At 40.9% G+C, this 24,247-nt stretch overlaps 1 protein-coding gene across 13 annotated transcripts in view; it reads right to left on the reverse strand.

Moving 5' to 3' along the window:
- MAGI2 (membrane associated guanylate kinase, WW and PDZ domain containing 2) overlaps positions 1-24,247 on the reverse strand; it is a 693,860-nt gene that overhangs the window by 123,629 nt on the left and 545,984 nt on the right. For 9 of the 13 annotated variants that reach the window (XM_068167581.1, XM_068167544.1, XM_068167536.1 and 6 more), the window contains 3 exons: positions 23,090-23,211; positions 22,032-22,157; positions 21,151-21,333 (listed from right to left, as the gene is read on the reverse strand). In XM_068167581.1, the coding sequence (XP_068023682.1) occupies positions 21,151-21,333; positions 22,032-22,157; positions 23,090-23,211 (431 nt within the window). The remainder of the gene's footprint in view (positions 1-21,150; positions 21,334-22,031; positions 22,158-23,089; positions 23,212-24,247) is intronic. The other 4 variants (XM_068167566.1, XM_068167610.1, XM_068167558.1 and 1 more) reach the window with 1 other exon arrangement.

The raw sequence follows: 24,247 nt of genomic DNA on the forward strand, positions 1-24,247 counted from the left end.
CTCCGATCTCCTTGAATGCCTCCAGGGATGGTGACTCAACCACTTCCCTGGGCAGCACATTCCAATGATGAACGACTCGCTCGGTGAAGAACTTTCTCCTCACCTCAAGTCTAAACCTCCCCTGGCGCAGCTTGAGACTGTGTCCCTTGTTCTGGTGCTGGTTGCCTGGGAGAAGAGACCAACCCCTTCCTGGCTACAACCACCTTTCAGGTAGTTGTAGAGGGCAATGAGGTCACCCCTGAGCTTCCTCTACTCCAGGCTAAACAATCCCAGCTCCCATACATACATATCTTGGTTCATGAAGCCCCAGAATATTTCACTTCTTCAATTAGCTTTTTTGCTGACCATTCCTTGTTTTGTCAGGTAATGTTAATGGACTCAATGCCTAAATCATAGAAACACAGAATCATTTCATTTGTTTAAGTTGTTCAGATGTTTAAGAGCACTGAGTCCAGCCACTATCTAAATCTACCAAGTCTGGTGCTCAACCACATCCCTTAGCAAAATATCTCTGCGTCTTCTAAACACCTCCAGGGACAGGGACTCAACTACCTATCAGTTGAACAGGGGAGCCTATTTCAGTGCTGGATAACCCTTTCAGTGATGAACTTTCTTCTAATGTCCAACCTAAACCCCTCCTGGTGCAACTTGAGGCCTATGAGTTGTTACTAGGGAGAAGACACCAACCCCCATCTCACTACAACCTCCTTTCAGGTAGCTATACAGAGAAATTAGGTCTTCCCTCAACCTCCCTTTCTCCAGGCTAAACAACTATTTCATTTAATTTGCTTATCTCAAAGCAAAACAAAACCAAAACCCAAACAAACAAAACACACACACACACACAAAAAAACCAAAAAACCAACCCAAACCCAAAAACTCCACAAAAAAACAAACAAAAAACCCCAAACAAAACCCACAAACCACTACACTATTGCTATCTTTAGTTAATTTGGTGACTGGTGAGGAAGTCTGTGAGCCTCAATGTGCTGTAATGACAGATTCTTACTTACACGCCTCTCTACAATAACATTGCAGAGCCAAGTCTGACATCCTGGAGATTTGGGGCAAGCACTAATTCTGCAAAACCAATTTTTTCATGCTTTAAGTGCTTGATCAAAACAGAATCTATTTTATTGACATGATTAATTTCCCCACTTAACACCTTAATGTTTCATGTAATGCTTTCAGCTCTGTTGTCCTCCTTTCTGAAGAACTTACATTATCCAGTGACTCCAGTTACTTCTGCAACATTTTTATTACCCCTAGAATGTCTGTATACACATCCTGCACAAGCAGGTAAAGATCCTCCATTTTCTTAGCCCTGTTTCCACCTTTGTATATAAAAACTGCTTATTTCTCACTCTTGCTGTTCCTTGTGCTTCAGTCCTGGATGGAATGGTTTTGGTACCTCAGTGACCTGAACTGCTCACTTGACTGCCTTTCTTATTATTATTTACAATTCTTTAAACTTGGAAGTCTGAATGCATAGAGGGAAATGCAAATTAGATATTTGTTGTTAATTTACAATTACATTCAAAGTTTAGTAGCCATTGTTTTGATGGCTTTTGGATCTATCTCTTAGCATCTGTGCTCACGTGCTTAAAATTCACCAGAAGGCTGTGATCTGGTGGGGGGTCAGAGGCAGTTCTGCCACCTTCCTGCAGCCAGCACAAGCCAACAGCAATAGAGCTAAGAACAGCCCATATTTGGCAAGACAGTACAGGAAGCATCAGCTCTGCAAGGCTCAGGTTGCACTTGTTTTTGGCTGCATCTATAGTCCAGGTAAACTCTATTAACTTCTCCAGTATTACTTATTCCCTCTTGCATTTCTCAGCTATATATTCTAAGTTCTGCCTGCATACACTCCGCATGAGCTTCAGATCTAGCAATACACGATTACCTCATTGTCGAAGCTTTTTCTCCACCTGCCCACCCACACTATCTACTGTCATTACCAGCTATTTCTGTCACTTCTCAGCAGTGACCTTGTCTTCCCTTTCTGCAAAGTGCTGCAAGATTACTGACACTGTAGGCTATTAATAATAAACTCAGAGATGTTAGCATGTTTTCTGCAGTGAGATATGAAACATGGAGATAATTTTAATAACAATAGCATATGCTTGATGGTCAGGAAAGAGGTGAAAATTTGTTAGAAACAAGAGTTTATATGTGTACATAGAGGTAACAGTAGCAATATGAGACTATTTGAGAAGCGTTCCTGCCCATGGTGTGGAGGTTGGAGTAGATAATCTCTGAGGTCTCTCCCAACCTAAACCATTCTGTGATTCTATGAACTAGAGCATGAGGAAATGTAGGAGAAGGGTGTTTTTGGATAGCTTTGGAAGGCTATGGGCAAGATTTGCCTTTGTTTGAATTAGAGAAGGCTATGTTTAATCTGTGACTCAGAATAGAATGTAAACGTCTTGTAACTGAAGGAGAAAATCTAGGCAGAGGTTGGTTGGATGTGTTAGAATATTGTTTTGTTATTTTAACCTATTGTATGCCTTAATTACATGCATACCAGTAGAAAATAACCAATTAAGATGTGACACCTGTGCCTTCTGATAGACTATATAACTTTGCTGTATAACGTAATAAATGTCTTTGCCTGCTTACATCTTGTCCTGGAAGCTGTGATCGGGATGATCTGAACATCTATACGACAACAAGGGAACATTCAGTAAAATGGTAGCAGCCAAATCATATTTTGAAACTTTGAATCTTAGCTTCCTTCCACTTGTCATAAACGTTAACCCAGTGTGTGAATAAACAATTTTTCTTATGAATGGGCAGAAACATTTCTTTGAATGTAACAGATTTCAAAAGGTTTTGCATAAACAGAAATTCTCTGGGGTTTTTTTGTGCTCTGACCCATTTATTTCTAGGTGCTAACATCTACATGGCTTAAGTTTTAGAGGAGCTGGGGTTGTCCAGCTTGGAGACGAGAAGGCTCCAGAGAGACCTAATAGCAGCCTTCCTGTACCTGTAGGAGGATACAAGAAGGCTGCAGAGGGACTGTTTCCAAAACCCTGCAGTGACAGGACAAGGGGCAATGGTTTGAAATTAGAGGAGATTTAGATTGGATGTCAGGAACAAATTCATTACCATGAGGGTGCTGGAACACTGGCACAGGTTACCCAGGGAGGTGCTTGAGGCCCCATCCTGGAGATACTCAAAGTTGGGCTCAACAAGGCTCTGAGCAACCTGCTCTAGTGGAGAATGTCCCTGCTGACTGCAGGGGGGTTGGACTATATGCCTTTTGGATGTCCATTCCAACCCAAACCATTCTGTGATTCTATGACCCTACAGTTCATGGTAGCCTGATATATCTATTGGTCATTGAAAACACTGTCCCTATTTTTTGATAACACTTATTAGGTAATTATCCATATTTTAAAAATAAAAATGACTGAATAATTTTTACAGGGGACTGCTATGTAAGATGGCTACTGCATATTAATAGTCAAATACTTAGAACACCTGCCAGGAAAAAATTAACTTAATTATTCATAAAAAAAAATTAAATAACTGCTAAAATATATAAAAAATGCAACCTGGGGAGAAGCACATGCATATAATAACCACAGCTACAGACTGGAGAGCTAGATTTAAAACCAACCATTTTATTAAGAGGTTTATAATAACTTTATCTGATAGATAGCACTGTGGCATCCACAGTGGAATGAAAAGAGCTGCTCACCTGCCTCTGCATTCAGGACCAATTGTTTCCGTGTGACAACACTGAACAGGCCACAGAAATATCTCTGTTCACACTGCCATGGAACAACTGTTTCCCAGTCTTTATCTTGTACAGAAAGTTTTACAAAAAATATTATTTACTGAATCTAAGAAAAGGTGAAATCAAAATGTGTTTTGAGGCATTCAGGCACTTAAACTTGGAATCAGAATTGTAGGTTCATGTTGGTTAGAAGAGACTTTTAAGATCGTCAATTCCAACAGTCACCACTAAACCATGTCCCTCAGCACCACATCTACATGGTGACTCCACTACTTCCCTGGGCAGCCTGTTCCAGGGCTTGTGTTTTTCTTAACTAATATCCAACCTAAACCTCCACATGCACATCTTGCAGCCACTTCCTCTTGTTACTTGGGAGAACAGACTTGTGTTAGGCTTACAATTTCCTTTTAATGAAACCTGAGCAACAGATGTAAAACAGATGTTTGTCACATTGGAAAGTCATTCCATACAGCATCATGGTTGAAGTGGTCAACTGGGGCAAAAAATTCCCCCAGTCATTGGAAGTGCTGAGCATACTGACTCCAAACTTGGCTTCCTCTACATGGACCAAGAGAATGATGTGACACAGACAAGTGCCTGCAACTTCAGTCAAGAACCAGATCTGTTGAGTAAGCAGGTGCCATTTTTATACAATCAATTTCTTAGAACCCACTTTAATTCCACTGTGACCCAATGCACATGTCTAATTGAAAAGATGCCTATTCAGAATTTTTGTGCTTAACCAGCATGTATCATGTAATTGCAACCAGGCAGATGTGGATTAGTAGAAGAAACTGTTTACATCATGTCTGTATTTATTTTGCATATAGTGGTAAAAGCTATTCAAATGGAGGCATTTAACTTTTGGGGGGAGAGGAATAAAATACATTCCAAAAAAATCTGAAGACTTTGATTATCTACTGAGCCAGTAAACATGAAACATGGGAGATTAAAAATAAAAGTAATAATAATAATAACGTCTAAATAATAATAATAACAATCATCACCATCATCATCATCATCCAGGTTGGAAGAGACCTTCAAGATCATCGCGTCCAACCCATCAACCAATCCAACCCACCTAAACAACTAAACCATGGCACTAAGCACCCCATCAAGTCTCCTCCTGAACACCTCCAATGATGGTAAAGCAATAGCAAAATAATACTTGAATGAATGATGCTCCTAAAATGCTGAAAAGCAGGCAAATTCTCCTCCTAGCTAGACAGTTATCACTTCTTCAAGCACCTGAAAGCATAGCATGGATCTAAAACTGCCACTTGACAAAAATGTAGTTATTTAAAAGATGGTATGTAATCTGGAGGCAAGACCAGACAAAAACACAAAATGATCCATTTTTTAAAGGCACTCTTTTAATTACAAATTATGTAAGCCTGTTCTGACTAGATTTTGCTTGCAGGAACTACTTCTGCCTCCTGAAATGCTTGGTGTAGATGAACTGCATGACAAAATATCAGTGCCTCTGAAGAGCAAGCTAAAAAATGTAGACCGTGTTTGCAGAGCTGTGGGGCATCACTCTGAAAGGTGTCACTGTGTGCTGAGGCACAAGTAGAAATGAAACCTTCTTTTTCTGTAGAAAAAGGAGTCAAAATTGACAACACATTTGCTTTTCTACACACTACATTTTATTTCTGTATGCAGAACATCACATTTATCTAGGTAATGGCTCCCAGGAGGAGAAACAAGAGCCCAGCCAGCCTCCCAGCAGCCTGAAGGCATGAGTATGGCAAAGCATGATGTAAATACCAAACAGTCCCTGTTCCTGCCTGAGAAACCTGGCAAAGTGCCACCTGTCCCTGTAGAAGATGTTTTCAGCATCATTGTCAACTGCACACCATTGCAACTGCTAATACTTGATACAAACTGCCAGGAAGGAAAGAGGGAGATGAATGAGGTGAACAACTTCATGGGACATTTACAAATAGGCTGCAGCACAAAGAGAAACATCCTTCTATGTTGAAATATAGATGGAATTGGGAATTTTTAGTAATAGGCAATCACGTATTACTTGTGAACAGAAAGGGTTAACAGAGCTTTTTTTCTTTCTTTGAGTAATGCTCACATCATGAGGATGAACAAGAACCAGTAAAATACTAAATTAATACTTAGTGAAAGTAACAGCAGTCAGTTGAACACTTATAAACATGTGCAAAGACAGATGAGAAGGGTTAGTCTCCATTTTGAATCTAGAGCGGTAAAACTTGGAAGATCATTTGGATTTTAGGGATCCTGTGGTTTCTGTAACTGATGCTCATTACTGCCAGAGCTGGCCAGTGCTAGAACTCCTTAATCTATTCATTAAGATCATGATTTCATCACTGATCATTATGCTTTGCTATACTCCCAGAGTGCTTATGCAGGTGCCTAATTTCAGCAGCTGACTCTTTGAGACTGCTGCAAACATGATTTCACTGTTAGTGAGATCATGAACTTAATTTAAAGCAAAAAACCTTGATCTATGTTGGGTTTTTTTTTGTTTGTTTTTTTTTTTTGTTTTGTTTTTTTTTGTATATTCATTGCACATGAATGTTCTGTGTTCTGCTGACAGAGCTCAATGGGTGCTGCTAGCACTCAGCATTATCCACCATGGATGTGAAGCCAAATGCCAGACACCAAATCTGAGGGTGTTCCTTTGATGTATGGAAACAAAATCTGAAAAGTTCTGCCATCCTATTTTAACTGAGAATGAAACTATCTGGTCTTTTCAGAATCACTCAAAAGAATCTGTACATTATTATCCCACATGAGAAATCCATTGTAATGCCACTGCTAGAGTTCTCATGGCAAGGAGCATTCTGATAAACCAGGGACTGTGAAGGAGGTTTATGCAATGACAATCTGATCTCATGCTGTTCATGTCACTATAGTATGGTTACTAACACTATTTCTAACCATTATTTAATATGCTAGGGATAATTAAAGTGGCAGCTTCACAATGCCCTCATGTGATGTAGGATAAAGACTATAAAAAGAGAGGACACTAACTTTGGTCTTTGCAATGTCCATATCCATTTTGTTTCTCAGACTTTTCTGATCTCCAGGATTTATCGCAAGGACCTGTGGATTAAATGCTGAATGCCATAAAGTGCTCCTAGTAGAACTCATCTAAAAGATCTTCCTGGAAAACAGAGGTACGTGTATTGTCACACTTACTTCAAAAGATAACAGATTGAGAAGGACAATCATTAGACTGTCTAGTCCTACAACTGAAGAGTGTTTGGATTCTAAGACAATCATGAATTTATGTAACAGTGAGCAGAATGTTTATCTGGGGCACTGTTGCCTATAATCATAGGTGGAACATTTTCTTCAGGCTTAAAGGGACAGGACTATCTTTACTCTGAGAGAGCTGAGACCATCTGCCTCTAGGTCCAGCTTTAGGCTGCTGCTATTAGGGAGCACCCTGTATCACCAGGGGATCCCTTGAAGCCAGCCTAGCACAGTGGAACTGCTAATGTAATGTAATGAAATGGAGGAAAAAAATACTAGCAGCAATGGAATGAGAAATGCAAGGAAGTGGAGAAAATGTAAGATAAGTCCCTCTGGTATGATTGCCTACTCTCCCACATACTGCCCAAGGAAGCTGAAAGGAATTTTTGTGTTTGCACAGTTTTTACCTGTCAGTAATCTAACAAAGAGTATGTTCCTCAAACCTGTTAATGACTCTCTTCTGCCATTCAAAACTGATACTACAGTTAAAATGAGTAATATCAAGGTGAGGTTCAGTTTTGATTGCAAGTCTTCTGTGTGCAGAGGGAAGAACTGTTTGCATACAACAGATAGAATAATAGAACTGTTCGGATTGAGAATAACAGAACTGTTTGGGTTGGAAAAGACCTTTAAGATCAACCAGTATGAGTCCAACCAGCATGTAGCTACCGAGCCTGGTGCTAAACCATGCACCTTAGCACCACATCTATGTGTTATAGATGTGCTTTTCCTCCCCTGGAGTCTAGACTGGTTCTACTTTAGATTATAATTATTTTGCCAACTTTGTTCTCACCTGCTATCTACTTCTAACAAAGTATCCTCCCTTTCCCCCCAACTATGAAAAGAAGCAGAACAAGAGCTGTACAGTTATTTTCATGTAGTTAAAGAGAAGGTGCAAAAGCAAGACTGCTTAAGATGACTGACAATATATTCTTTTTCACTTGCACAAATAGAATCCATTTGGGAAGGATGCTCTTGAGGCATAGCAAAGACTTCAAATGCCTAAGACCCAGATGTGCTCAGACACCAATGAGATGTGAAAGAGATTAAGAGGTGCCACCATTAAAAGAGAATTTAGTTCTGTGAGCATTCTGCAATTTCCTCTAATCCCTCACAAAAATACCACATGTGACTTCATCTAACGGCAAACTAATACTGGTGGATCAAACTGACTGAAAGGAAAAGGAATAAAAATTATAGGAGGTCAATGTGATTTCTCTCTTTTCCACCTACATCAGGATTTAAAAGAGCATCTAATTCCATCACTGATAGCAGTGTAACAGCAAGGCTACAGCACACAAGAAAATTTAAATTACTCTGAAGGACTAGGTTCAGTATACGGAGATCGCAAAGAAGTCTACCACGGTAGCCCATGCCATGTCTGAGATTTGGGATAGGAACTTGCTGCCGCTGTAAGGGTAAAAATCTTGCTGAGGTCTGTTGAGGCAGATGCAGTTATACTGTACAGGGTATTATGCACCACTCTGCTTGTCAGCTGCAGAGCTGTTGCTCTTTCATAGTCACAGGAAGGCTACTGGACACTGACTAAACACTCGGACTTTCCCCTTACAGTCTTGACTCAAAGGGGGATTGTTTCAAGTCTCTTTTATGCTATCTATTATGTGTCCAAAAAGAAAAATGTCTTCCTAAGATTCAGTCTAAACCTACTCTTCTTCAGGTTCAAAGAATTCCCTGTTGTCTTATTGCTAGACACCTTTATGAAAAGTCCCTCTGCAGCCTCCCTGTAGGAGCCCTTCAGGTACTGGAAGGCAGTTCCAAGGTTACCCTGGAGTCTTCTCCAGGCTAAACAACCCCAGCTGCCTCAGCTTATTCTCATAGCAGAGGTGTTCTGGCTTTTGGATCATCTTTTTGTGGCCCTCCTCTGGACTCGCTCCAACAGCTCTGTGTATGATGGGGACACCTGCCTACAATTTTTTTAGAATAGATGCTCCCTCACAGACTGGGATTGGAAAACTTATTGTATGTTTGAAAGTGTGACAGAGAACTGAATGAGTCAGGTGAAGCCTTATGATTTTGTTTCTGCAATGAATTTTCTTTAGCTCATATTATTTTCAATTTGAACTTAAAAAAATAAATGATTATTTGCTAAGATTAAAAGAAATAAATTACTTCCAGTTGACTTGCAATTACATATATTATGCTCTAGTCCTCTAGCAGAGCAGAATTCTTTATTCTTGTAGCAAATGAAATGTTTAAAATATCACAAACATCTTGGCACCTTGGATGAAGCAGAATTTTTGACATGAGCAATTGTTCAAGTGCAGTTCTTAAGATTATTCCTATTTCCCAAAGCAATTCAGATCTATTTTTTAAATAAGTAGAAACTGCACTAGAAACACTTCAATATCTTATATAATAGTCAGCTGCATTTCCTTTTGATGCAATCACGTCTGGCCTAAAAACTATACTCTGTCTGATATACAACAAATAATTGAAATAAGGCAGACTAAACAGATTGCTGCAAACAATCTACCAGAAAAGCAGGAAGCTTTTTTGAACTCTGAGTAACGATGCTGCCACTCAAACCTGCCTGGAAAGGGAAGAGATAAAACAACAGTATTTTTCACTTGTCTATCTGAGAACAACATCCCCCAAATTATAGCAGCCTTCTCAACTGCTATAAAAATTACAAACTCACAAATGTGGTAAATGCTGCGGTACCATATGCAGCACTGCAGCGCTGCATAAATTTCATGCAGAATCTTACAGAGGAATTTACCCCAAATTCACCTTTTAATTCAGCAAGGCTCAACACATGAGCGATTTCTGGTGCCAGTGATGAGATCTGTCAGAAGGCTCCTCTCCAGTTCCCTGAAGACAACCTGCCTGAGCCCACCAGGCTGCCTTGTGGTGGATGGACTTTTCTACATGTTTCAGTGGAAAAAAAGTCAACCAGGCTCCACTGAAGAAGAAGCATACTGAGAGCCCTGGTTGAAGCTCTGGACAATATCAGGGAAATAATTCTACTAATACGCTAGTGACAGTGGTATGAATAATGCTGCCCTGAACATCTATCATGTCATTCATTCCTACACAATCAAAAAGATGTTTCTGTTAAACTGTAACATGCATCTCTCCCTTACAAGACATGAAAACACTGTCAGGTTCCCATTACTATCTCAATTTTCTTTTTTCCAGCTCTCCACCTCTTTATGCTGCATGCTTCTTGGAACTGACACAGTGTGAAACCAACATTTTTTTTCCTGCACTCTTTCAGCTCTTCCTTCTGTTACAGACACCCCCAGCTCAGCCATGCCAGCTCCTGCAGAGCTGATAGGTTTGCAGGATTCAAAGATGTGGTATCAGGCTGAATTGTTGATTATTGAATCATCAACTGCTGGTAGCCCTCACTTATTGAAACTTGATATTTTGTGTACATACAGGTGGAACAGAAAAGGTCATGAACTACAGAGCAGCAGCACAACCCAGCATCCTTCGTGACTCAGTATTAGACTATGAAAAAATTCTCAAGAAACAGACCTATCAAGAAAAGAAGAGGTATCACACATTATCTCCTGACTTTTCCTCAGCAGTACTACAGATGATGCTCAGTACAGCAAAGAAAGCCTCAGCAAATACTGCATATAATGTAGCTGATTTTAATGCAGAGAAAATTAGTCAAATACAATGAATTTTAATTTACTTTCACTAAGACCTGAAGAAGAAAGCAACACATCAAAAGGAGTGAAAGTGCCAGCATTTAAAAGATCCATACTCACATCACTGCTCTCAGACCTTTCTCGCAAAGCTCCTTCTCTTTTCTTTAGTACCTTGCCCTCCTCTCTCTCGCCTCCTTCTACATGCACACACATGCATATAAACACCCACTCGCCAGCCATCTCTGAGCATAAAATTACTGCCTCTTTTTCCTGCAGAACAAAAACAAATTGTCACATCTTCAGCTCCAGAAAATCCTATTCCAGTCAGTTTTCTCACAGTCCTGCACTCAGCCTCTTAGAGATGAAATCCTCTTCTCCCACCACCTAAGTCACCCCCTCAGACCAACAATTGAGACCTGGCTAAACTCTTGTGCTCCAGTCACCACGAGTTTGTCTAGCTTATGTGCACAGCCCTTGCTTATCTGGGCATGATGGAGAGTGGCATTTAGGGGAGCCTGGCACTGCTCCCATGTGGTATTGACTGAAAGAGAAGATGAGCAGCAGTGACTGCTTCCTGAGCAGCCCCCTGTTGCTACATGCACAGAGCTTATGGCAGCAGCTTTGCATCTCAGGCTCCACTTCCATTAACTAACCCAGAATCAATATTGCACTTATGTGACTGCTAGAGGGGACAAGACTTCTGTGGGGCAAAGAGAGGAAAGGCTGAATGAAATCTTCCAGGGGCTTCTCATTAGGATTAACTTCATGTCCATCTACTGGTTTGAAAAGTGCTCCTTCTGTTATGGAGGCATTAGAGGTTTTTAAACAAACAAACCGTTTTTCAAAATGTCAGAATCACTGGTTATAAAGAGGCAGTTGCCTAAGTGCAGGAAGGAACTCTGCTCTTCTTGCAAAGGCTACATGAGCAGCTAACCAGGGTCAGATGAGAGGTGCACACACACTAATATCCTGATTCCAGCAACAGACAGTGAAAGATGCTTTAGAAGTGAACTCAAACAAAATTGCCTGAAATGTCTCTGTAACCCCCATTAGTTAAAGGTTCAAAAAGCTCCTGGAATATGATTTATATGCTTGGAAATGCTTCTACATCTCTAATGTAACTGTGGATATTTTTACTTTATGCCATGCATCAAATGAGGAACTCAGAGCACTGACAAGAACTGATTTGCAAGCAATCGAGCACGCATTTCTATGGGACTTTACAATTTCTAAATGAGCTTTTTCTCCTTTTGGATGGGGAAATGCAGTTTCAGGGATGTAAACTAATTTGTTCAGGTGAAATATTTGCTCTCAAGACAGCTATTTCCTATTCTAAATATACAGCAGAAATAGTATCTTAAAAGTCATTAAGTTACTCTTTAATATTCAAAAGGTTTGCTTTTCATTTTGATAATTGATAACATGCCTATTATATGTCAAAACAACAAAATTAGAATAAAATCAGAGGTGGCATGGCTGATGATACTGGAAAGTACAGCTTTAGATTATTGTTATTATTATTATTGAAATATGAAGTTCTCAATTGCCCTGTCACATCTTTAGATAGAAAGAAGATATTTTCCCTGCTCCCAGATAATTTTTTCTTAAGAAATAAGATGCAATTATTTACTGAATGAAATAGTACAGGAGAAGATGATTACTATTATTTTCAATGTATATTTTTGCCTATTCGTACAAATAGCCAAATCATGCAAAACAGATGTTAATTACATTTGATAGGAGAAAAGTTATTTATGCAACTGCAGCATTTTTGGCAGCCACTGATTTCACTGCACACTGCTTACTCAACTGGCAACTTGCAAAACGGAATAGCAGTATCCGAAGAAATGTGAGGACTATGACAGTCTATTTATCATCTCTTGGCCTATGTTAAATACCCCTAATATCATCATCTGCAGATTTTGTATTATGTTGTTCAGACTGAAGAATGAATTTACAGGCTCCTGCCCTCTGCTCTGCTCTGGGGAGACCCCACCTGGAATACTGTGTTCAGTTCTGGTGCTCTCAGCGTAGAAGGGACATGGAGCTGTGGAGAAGGTTCAGAGGAGGGCCGCTAAGATGATCCAAGGGCTAGAGAACTTCCCCTATGGGGACAGACTGAGAGAGTGGTGGCTGTTCAGCCTGGATTGGAGAAGGCTCCAAACAGACCTTTCAGCAGCCTTTCAATACCTGAAGGTGACCTACAAAAAAGCTGGGGAGGGACTTTGCACAAGGACTTACAGTAACAGGACAAGGGGCAATGGCTTTAAGCCTGAGAAGGGTAAATTTATACTGGATATTAGGAAGAAATTCTTTACAGTAAGGGTGGTGAGACCCTGGAACAAGTTGCCCAGGAAGTTCATGCATGCCCCATCCCTGGAAGTGTTCACAGCCAGGTTGGATGAGGCCTTGAGCAACCTGGTCTAGTGGGAGGTGTCCCTGCCCATGGAATAGAGGATCACAGAATCACAGAAATGTGCAGGTTGAAAAGGCCCTTGGGATCACCAAGTCCAACTGATAATCCTACCATGCAAGGTTCACCCCTAAACCATATCCCCAAGCACCACATGCAAATGACCTTCAAACATATCCAGGGTGGGTGACCCAATCACCTCCCTGGGCAGCACATTCCAATGCCTGACCACTCTTTCTGTGAAAAATTTTTTCCTAATATCCAATCCAAACCTACCCTCTTGCAGCTTGAGGCCGTTCCCTCTTGTTCTGTCACTACCTGTGAGAAGACTCTATGTCTTCATCAAGGTCATCAATAAAGAGGTTAAACAGAAGTGGTCCCAACACTGAGCCCTGAGGAACACACTTGTGACTAGCACCAGCTGGATTTAGCTCCACTGACCACCACTCTCTGGGCCTGTTCACCCAGCCAGTGCTTTATCCAGCAGAGTGTGTGCTCATCCAAACCACGAGCAGCCAGCTTGTCCACGAGAATTCTGTAGGGAACACTGTCAAAGGCTTTTCAAAAGTCTAGGTAAACATCCACAGCCTTTCTCTCATCCAATAGTCGGGTCATCCTGTCACAGAAGGAGATCAGGTTGGTGAGGCAGGACCTGCCCTTGGGGAGTTGGACTAGATGATGTCTTGAGGTCCCTTCCAGCCCCTGACATTCTGTGATTCCGTGACTCATAAACACATGCTGACTGGGCCTGATCTCCTGGTTGTCCTCTATATGGCATGTAATGTTGTTTGAGATGATCGTCTCCATGACCTTCCCTGGTACCAAGGTCAGACTGCCAGCTCTATAGTTTCCCAAATCCTCCTTTCTTCCTTTCTTGTAGATAGGCATAACCTTTACTACCCTCTAGTCCATTGGGATCTCCCCAGTTAGCCAGGACTTCAGGTGAATAATGGAAAGTGGCTGGGCAAGCACCTCTGTCAACTCCTCCACCACCTTGGGTGTAGCCCAGCAGGCCCTATAGACTTGTGTGGCATAGCAGATCACCAACCACTTCCTCATTTATTGTGATGATCTTATTCCGATTCCTCTCTCTGACTCCTAGTACATGAGGCTCAGTGTCCAGGTAACTGCTGGATCCAGTGCTAAAGACTGAGGCAAAGTAAGCATTAAGTACCTCAGCCTTCTCTTCATCCTTAGTCACTATGTTTCCCTCTGCATCCAACAATGGATGAAGATTTTCCCTATTCCCCCTCTTGTTGTTAATGAATTTATAGAAACAATTTTATTATCCTTAACAGCTGTAGCTAGGTTGAGCTCTAGCTGTGCTTTGGCCCTCCTAATCTTCTCCCTGCATGGCTTCACTATGTCTTTACAGTCCCGATGAAAGACCTATCCCCTCTTCCAAAGGCCATAGACTCTCCTTTTGTTCTTGAAGTCCAGCTGAAGGTCCCTATTCAGCCAGGTCCCTGCTAACTCGTTGTGGTGGGGGCCCAGCCCGTAGGGACCTCCCAGGTGTGTTCTGTGCAGTGGCATCCGGGCCAGCACCCAGCCTAAACCACCACACTCGTTTCTCGGCACACAGGGACAGCCTGCTCCTGCGTCTTTAAGACTTCCTCCTAAAGTACATCCAGCCTTCCTGGATTCCTATATCCTTCAGGGTGGTCTGCCAAGGGACTTTGTCCATCAGTATCCTGAAAAGGCCAAAGTTTGCCCTCTGGAAGTTGAAGGTGGCAGTTTTACTAACCCCTCTCCTAGTTTCTCCAGGGACAGAGAACTCAATTATCTCATGATCACCGAGGGCTGGAACTAGATATTTAAGGTCCCTTCCAACTCAAATAATTCTATGAACAGTAAAATAGGGTGAAAGTGTATTAGTATGCAAAAGCAGACAAAAAAATATTTGATGTTTCTTCTGCCTTTGTATTTTGCATACTGCAGTATGTGTGAGAATTTTTGGTATCCTTGTCTATGCTTCTGTCTTTATGGCCATGTTTTACATGGAGTCAGACCTTGAATTAATAGGATAGTGAGGCTGCATACACTTGAATAGTTCATGCCTAAAATATTTGCTCTGTTTTTTTTCACCTTTACCCTTTCAAATTTTACTCTGCCATGTTTCTTGATTTCTGTATGATCTCATTCTCTGGTAAAGATATGGTACCTTTGAGCACCATAAGATCTCCATTTCTTCTTGTTACAGAGACCTAGACTGGCTTAGGTGTGTATGTCTTGTGTATATGGTTTGTGTTGCATTTGTATCTTGGCATAGAATGTATCTGCATTATGCCCTCTCTTCACATCAGATGGCTTCACCTTTGGTTTCTGGGTTACATAAAAACGTAACTGCAGCGAAAATCTGGTCAAAGGTGAAATGGGATAAAAAGATAGTAAGTGCTGTACATGCAGATTCTGGCACTTACAGAACTCAGAACTTTGTCCATTTACATATCCAATATTGTACTGTTTCAAGTAGCAAGCAGATATTAGCATTTTTAGGACTGATAAACATAAATCAAAATATAGTGTCAGCAAATGTGAATTGCTTTCAAAATTAAATAAGTGCTCCAAACTATGCATGCCATGAATTGCCTCCTGTGTATAGATATGGATTTTATCAAGCAAAAATTGCTGCTCTTTTCAGATCCCGGCTGTATTTCTGTATATCATCTGGACATGATATACAGGGAGTTTTTGAAGAAGAGTCACCACAGGAAAGAGAACAAGTTACATGTATTATGCAGTCTTAATGTAAGTGTATACTTCATGTACTCCAATAATATCTAAACCAAATTATTACAAGTGCTGAAGAAGAATTTATAATCATCAGTATATGGCTGAACTCAGCCACCAGACTTCATATAATGTTATTGTTTGAATGGTTAAATGACAGAAAATTAAGCCTGCTAAGTTTAAAAGGGTTTTTACTGCTTCTTTTAAGTGCTCATAAAACCAAGAGTGAAGTTTGAATTAGGCTAGGGGAGACAAATACCCTTAACATTGTCAGAAAATGGTTATTATTATTACAGTAATGAATCAGTCACTGCTTGCTGTAATAGATGATAAGGAAAAACAAAGAAGCGTATTAAAACACTTCTCTTAAGGAGGAACGTGGGTGTTTCAGCAGTGTCTAATGTCATGTACAACCACCTCAGGCATTTGAGATATTCATATGGGACTTCCACGTATGATACAGGACTTACAAGAGACTGCTGTCTGGGAGAGAAGGCAGTGAGATCTCTGGCACTTTAAATGGCACTAGACACTTATGTTTACACAACTGAGCTGTAACCCCAATGTAGGTAGTCTCAGCTGTCCCCTGAGGGCAATGTTTTCCCCCCACTGACACCATACTTGGGGATCTACATTCCTTAATGTGATGCTTTGAACACTTTGAATTAAGGTACTAAGCCTAAAGTGTGAGACAGATGGTTCCCCAAATCTCTGAACTATGGCAAACCTTAGGGCTAAATCTCAAGATATTGAGTCAGAGACCACTTGTACTAGCAATATGAAACCAGAATCAGGCTCCAGGCAACTTGATCTAATTGAGGATGCCCCTACTTACTGCAGAGGGGGTTGGACCAGATGACCTTCAGAGATCCATTCCAACCCAGACCATTCTGTGATTCTACAGCCTTGTGAACTGAGATAGCATGTGAAGTAAACACAAGGAGCTCCTAAAAATCTGTTTCTAATCATTGCTCTGACTTAAAAAACATTTCCAGAACCATTTTGAAATCCAAGTTAGGGCTCTGTGATTGCTCTTCCAGTTTGTATAAATAATTTTAATTCAAGACTTTGAGGGAATAGCCAAATGACAGAGCTGAAAAGAATCAATAGCTCTCTTCATACCTCGAGGAATATTTATGCAAAGTGGAATGCCTTTAATAGGACAGATTTGTGTGTTGTGCTTAATGAATGCTCAGTAGCTTGATAAATAGGGAAGATGCATTCAAGTTCCAGCTCCATATCAGGCACATATCAGGCTTTTGTTCTTGAGGTCCAGCCAAAGGTCCCTATTCAGCCAGGATGTGGTCATACTTCAGAGCTTTCCTCTACAACTAGGGGAACAGAAACTTTTGTTTTATAAAATTTAAGCCAAGATTCACTTGTGGGGTTTTTTTGTGTGTGTGTGTGACTAAAAGAGTTATATTTTAAAGAATTCCAGTTATGTAGAGATTCAGGATAAATTTATGAGGAGTAGCAAAACTGCATCGGTCTATCTTGGGAAGATTCTCAAAAGTCAGAGATAATTTTATGCACACACCTCTCGAAACAGTTTTAGCATTAGTTCTGTGATATATGCAAGCTTTTATGGTGAGAAATATAAAGGATTGATGAAGTGATGTGCTGTGTACTGCACAAAGAAAGTACAGCCCCTTAGATATTCTTAGAATATTAGAATTAACCAGGTTGGAAAAGACCTTTGAGATCATCGAGTCCAACCTATCATCCAACACTATCTAATCAACTAAACCATGGCACCAAGTGCCCCATCCAGTCTTTTCTTAAACACCTCCAGTGATGGTGACTCCACCACCTCCCTGGGCAGCCCATTCCAATGGCCAATCACTCTTTCTGTGAAGAACTTCTTCCTAACATCCAGCCTAAACCTCCTCTGGCACAGCTTGAGACTGTGTCCTCTTGTTCTGGTGCTGGTTGCCTGGGAGAAGAGACCAACCCCCTCCTGGCTACAACCACCCTTCAGATAGCTGTAGAGAGCAATAAGGTCTCCCCTGATCCTCCTCTTCTCTAGGATAAACAATCCCAGCTCCCTCAGCCTATCACTATAGGGCTTGTGCTCCAAACCTCTCACCAGCGTTGTTGCCCTTCTCTGGACATGGTTCTCTGGACATGTTCCAGCAACTCAACATCTTTCCTAAACTGAGGGGCCCAGAACTGGAGAATGATGTCCATTTGTTTCAGTTATGAACCATCAGGGCATCTACTAGCTCCCTCCTCCTGTGGGGTGAGAAGACCACAGCATTTGCATTGCAGTTCCAGTCTCAATGATCTCTCAATCCCTTCTCCTTGAAAAGTCAAATTAAAGATGAAATGAAAGAAGACTGGTTTTAGAAAACTAGACAGAGGTTTTACCAAATTGTTACTCCTGGTTCACACTTGATGAAGCTCTAGTATATATTAAAAAGCTTTTTAGCCTGGAGATGAACCTCTTGAGATGACAACCGTGGTAAACAGTTGGCTACCAGTGGGAGGGAGTACTATAAACCAGAATATTGTGAGATGGATCTTGACTGATAGCACATAAGAGAGACTTGACTGGTTTGAAAGAGAAGATACATATGGTAGTGTGAGATCATGATACACTGAGTCCTTCCTTTAATGATGTTCTGGCAGTTAAATATATTTACTTCTTTGGACTGAAGGTATTCCTTGTGCCCATACAGTCCACCTTTTCTGACTGAATAGCTCGCATCTCATCTGATTTGACATTAGGGGAGAGAATGCTTTGTTCATCTGAACTGAAAATGGACAAACAGAGAACAGAACTAAGAGTTCAGGTCTGTATTGTTTCTAGATGATGTAGCATCTTGGCACTGGCCAGGTGTATGCTTTGCTGATGAAAAGAGCATGCCTTTCATTTTTTGCTTCACAATGAGCTATGACAATTAATCACAGATATGTGCTTCCAGAAAGTTCAGTCTGTGATGACCATAGCTATCCATCGGTCAGAAGGGCCATCAACAGACTCAATTAGCCACTTCTGCACCATGTCTTTGAGCTGTTTCCTGGAAAATTTCACCAAAGGAACTAGAACTTGCTGAAATGCAGAGAGTGAGAATCTTTCCTGAGCTTGATTAAGTGGGAGTGTTTCAGTTTCTCTAGTCCATTGAATAACCTTGAGAATTGTAGGAAAGTTTGTGCCTTTGCAGCTTTTATCTTGAGTCACTCACTGTACTCACTGTAGATGCAGCCTTTTACCAGTGACATTCAGTCAGTGTTTTAATGGCATATAGGGGCCTCTTAAATGCAAACATTTTTCTATCAGCAGTGTGAGGCTTCGTACAAGACAAGCAATGTAACATCTCAGGAAAGAATGTGGCATCAGCTCCTAGGCTGTCCTGAGGTAGAGAGATGCTGTGGAATGTGATGTTCATATCCAGCAGCTTGACTTAGCTCCAAATGCTAAAACATGTCCTAGAAAAGCATTTGCTGTATTATTAACAGTGATTTGTTCACAGATGCTAGATTTACATGAGGACATAATAACCCTGAGGAATTCTGAAACATCTGGTGAATGGGATCAGAAATGTAATTTTGGCTGGTTTTGACGTATCCACTGAGATATGGCTCCTCTGAGCCTGCTTGGGAAGTTTGTTGTGTGTCTGGGACAACTGCCTAGCACTGGGCACTGAGTGGTGGTGTTCGATCACTAGGACCTCAGATATCTCTTGTTGCATACCAGTGCAACTTAAATTGTTTCATAGCATCACAGCAATGCCAATAACCATCAGGCAGCTGCTCCAATGTCCTAAGGGATGAAACTCAAAATGGTTTGATTTTGAAATCTGCAGGTGAAACCACTGTGTTGTGATCATGTTAAAAGGTGAAAATGACATCTTACATAGATTCACTCTTCTATTTTAATATTTGTAACTGACCCCTAAATTAGATTTTGGGTGGAGAAGTAACCTGAAGTTACAACATCAGTTTTCCATGAGATGGTTTCTTTAACAGTTAGGAGAAATTACAGCATTGGTGTCTTCAGCCTGAGGCCAAGATCAAATAAGGTAAAGGAGATGGTGTCTTTCCTTCCTTTCCCCACCATGTCTGATGCAGGTCTGAAACAAGAGAATTTCATTTACCTGTGTGACTGTGTATTTGTGTCTGCCTCCTATATTTGCAATGCATTGTAATGATCCTGCTTTGCTGCTGTGGTCTATCCACAGTGAACTGTCACAGGCTAGAAAACTCTCTTTATCTTCACAGTGACTCTGGCCACCATGAACTTGGTTTTCTGCAGAGACAACATAATCTCAAACTAGCATTTCTTCTTATAAAGCCTTGGTGAGAAACGGAAGGGAAAATTATGCATGTGGCCCAGTACCAATCTGCAGCCTGACTGCTATGTGAAGGGCAAGTAATGCTGGAGAAAGACAGGACACAGTGACTGACCTGCATGAACGAAGGACTCTAGTCACTGGTAATGAGGTGAATCAGTGAAAATTCCAACTGGATCTAAAGCACAACAATCTTAGCCACGCGAATGCTTAAGTATATGGACACAAGCCCACAGAGGCTGTGGGATCTCTGTCCTGTAAGATTTTCTAAATACACATAGCTGAAGGCCTGAGCAACCTGATCCAATCACAAAGTCAGCCCTACTTCGAGCAGGAGGTCAGTGGCTGGAGGTCCCTGTCAAGTGAAAAAATTCTGTTGTTCTCTGATTGTGTTCTCATGTGAGAGATGATGGCTGGCTTAGAAACTGAGTTAAATCTTCCTCCAGAACTGTTTAATACATACATAGATATGATGTGACCCTGCAAACCCGTAAGACAGTGGTTTACAATCCTTATCAATCTGTGGACATGAAACTATTTGCAGCAGTGGTCCAGATCCTATGAGCAGCTTTAAATCTCTTCAGAGGAAGATTCTTTTATTTAGTTAGCTTTCACGTATTCTCTATTAGTAGCCCACAGATGCCTACGTGTCCATATGCCACAGTGAAAACTCTTGTTTTGATGTTTCTAATGAGGACAATGTTGGATCAGACTCCACTTTGATTATTTTGCAAAACCATCCTCTCTAAAGAAATAAATTTGCACTTAGTAGTCTGTGCTGTCTCTGGCTGTCTCTTTTTCTTTCCATGCACAGACTCGCCTTGAATAAATAGCCTATAAAGCAAAGAACACTGCATCCCATTTTGATGTAGGAAAATGCAGAGATCTTTTCTCTCTTAAAATATTGTGAAATGGAAAAATAAGCTACTTGGCATTATTAGAAAGAAAACCTACAGGTAAGTTTTCTCTGAGAAGCTTGTCTTTTCTTATAGAACAGCTGTTTTACACACGAACACAGACAGTGATATGGGAAAAGCATACATTCATGGAGAGAGGAAGACTCAGAAATCTACATCTCATTCCACTTCTCATATAAAAGAACAGAGTAACCATCTTACTTACCTGTTTCCATTTTCCCATCTTGTGCTGCAGGCCCATCAGGGATTACACTCTTCACCTGGAGAAACTCATCCGGCTCATCCCCACCAATGATGGTAAATCCAAAACCCATGTTGCTTTTCTTAAGAGTGGTGCTGAGGAAAGTCCCCTTCAGCTGTGATGCATCACGAGTGAAGAGTGGTTTTTCTACATCAGTCAACAAAACCAAGAAAGACAAAAGTTCTTATGTAGTCACAAGACAGGAGGAAGAGAAGATAACAATACTAACTGACAGCAGGTGACAGTGTATGAAAACCAAGGAAATGAAGAGTGCAGGCATTCCAGGAAAAAAATATTTGTGAGTTTTTCTATTAATACAAAGTTTAAAATGTATTTATATATGGCAGATCAGCCATATGTGGAGGGTTATAAATATTCCTTCATATTAGAAGCACATTTAGAAGTGGAGATTGTGCAGCTAAAATAATTACAACAATAAAAATGATCTGTGAGGTAATTTTAAAACCTCTTTCCTAACCTATAAATTCAGCTTTCCTACAAAGTAAAACATTCTCCACAATTTCCTTCCAGTCCCAGTAAGGAAAATATCCCTTGAATATCTCATTCCATTTTCTACAAACAGTGCTCAACATCAGGTGAGTTTTTCTCTCAAAACAAGTGAGGTTTTGGCATCCATCAAGTGACACACACAACCATTGTGCAACCCTCACGTGCCCTCTCCACATGCCCTGGTGTGCAATGTGGGTGGCAGAGGCTTCCTGTGCCTCTCTCCCATGCTGCACTCGGTGAGGAAGAGTGGGAGGAAGGTGCAAAGGTTGTGACTCGACCTGCTCTTGCTACGCCTGTGGTGGTGTAGCTGAGATGGCAGGCAGCAGACGACATACCGTACAGCCTGCATGTCCCAGCATGGTCACGCTGGCACTGGGACAGGTCATTCATGCTGCGGGACCTCTTGGGGGTGAGGCGCAGGTGGGCAAATTTGGGTCTAGGTAAGGTTGACGAGAAGCTTTCTACTGTTACAAAAGAGAACAAGCTTCATTCTCTGGCTATAACCTTCAGTCAAAATGTATTTGTCTCTGCCAGGGGCATCTTAGAGCTGCCTTCCAATACCTGAAGGGATCCTACAGGAAGGCTGCAGAGGGACTTTTCATAAGGGTGCCTAGTGACAGGACAAGGGGTGTTGGTTTGAGGCTGAGGGAGAATAGGGTTATAGTGGATCTTAAGAAGAAATTCTTCAGTATGAGGGTGTTGAGACTCTGGAAAGAGTTGACAAAGGAGGTTGTGGATGCCTCCTGCCTGGGGGTATTCAAGGCCAGGTAGAGAGGTGTCCCTGCCCATGGAGGGGAGACCGGAATAGATGATCTCTGGGGTCCCTTCCAAGCTGAGCCACTTTAGGATTCTATGTTTGCTCTTGTACAGCTCATTTTAAGTACACTAATTTTTATATTACCAAAGGCTGTATTCTTGTAAACTCCTAGAACACAGTGCTTGAGTCTTTTGACTTAATTGCTACTTGCTAGACGAGCTAGTTTAGAAACATACCAAACATCAATTAATGGTAATTTGGAGAATGTACAATTAATTATTTCAGTGTTGCCAACCTCGGGTACTCAAGACAGAATTGTGCATTCCCAAGAACAGAATTTATGATTTTATTTTGAAATTTAATTTGGGGCTTTTATTTTGCTTTCTGTTTCTCATCCTCAAATTTTCTCTTTTCTTTCTCTGTACTTCTAAAGGCTAGAGTATTTCAGGTGGCTCATGAATCCAACCACGCTGGAAGCTTGGATATTTAGGGGGAAAAAAATGCTAGGAGGTAGATTATATCATTGTGAGAATTGGCAACACTACTCTTTTAAGCAGACTATGGCAACATCATTGTCACATAAAGAAGAGAGCAGGACCTTTAATCTTAGCTAAGACAGCTGACACAATACCATACCTCGGAAACCTTGGGCCTGCATAGGCTTTGTTCCAAGTTCTGCGTTGGGCATGTTATGCTGCTGTAGCTTCCTTTTTGCTTCTAAGACAGGGTTTTCAAATTGTGTTCTTCTATTTATGTGGCTGGAAAAAAAAGGGCTTTGATTAAAAAGCTGGTTTGGTTGAGGAAAATGATAATTTTCACAGTAAGATGCTGTATGTGACTTAGGTGTATGAGGTTAAAGAGTGAAGCTGTTATGAATCCCCACTGGGCCTGAGCATGTCCCTTACAATCCACACAACGCTGGGGATGAGCAATGCAGAGTCTACTGCACTGCATAATGAACAGCACTGAGAAGTGTTCTGTAACTTCAGCTTGCTGAAGGCTGCTGCAGACAGATGGCTTTGATCTATGAGCCTACATATGAAATGGCAGTGTTGCTGAAACATGCTGCAACACCAGTTTTCTGTGTCTTTAGCACAAGCATTGTTCTGTGCATGACTCAAAGGATCTGAACCAGTTCCGTGCATTGTTATTGATTAGCTGTAAAGTGAAACTACTTAATCACAGAAAAGGGAAAGCCTGGGACACCAAATGCTTTTATGATCACAGCTTAGAAATCAATCTAGCACAGGAAATATACCAAAGATAATTTCTTTTTAATTCCATGTTATATATCTGCTCAGCTGTGCAGAAAAATTGGATCTTGCAGAAACCACATTAGATGGTAGATTAGAACTACAGGAACAAATATATGAAATACAAGGAAAGGTAATACACATGTGTTTTTCTGGATGTTTTACGTTCCTGCAATGGGGCATTAAGTACATTGCTGCCATTGTAATACCAGTGTTCTATTTTGTTTAGAACTACTACCTTAACTGCATACGCTCGTCCTATCCTTGATTTTAATTGTTTAATGTAAAACATACCTTTTAGCAATCAATGAGGAACTCTACAATTCTGTCCTGTCATACGTTTCACATGTTTTCTGAAGACGCCAATTCAATTTAGTAGGCTGAATTGAACAACTCTGCCAGATAGGATCATGGTAGGATCACAACTGAAGCTTGTGCTGCAAACATTGTTGTGGCAAAAGAAATACATATATATACAGAAGGGCAGGTTTTCAAACTTGTCCCTTCTTATTTGTTCACACTGAGCTACTAGGCATTTGAG

The sequence above is a fragment of the Melanerpes formicivorus genome, unplaced genomic scaffold (assembly GCF_026170545.1).
Source record: "Melanerpes formicivorus ecotype bairdi unplaced genomic scaffold, bMelFor1.0.p_v2 SCAF_3, whole genome shotgun sequence".
NCBI classification, from domain to species: domain Eukaryota; kingdom Metazoa; phylum Chordata; class Aves; order Piciformes; family Picidae; genus Melanerpes; species Melanerpes formicivorus.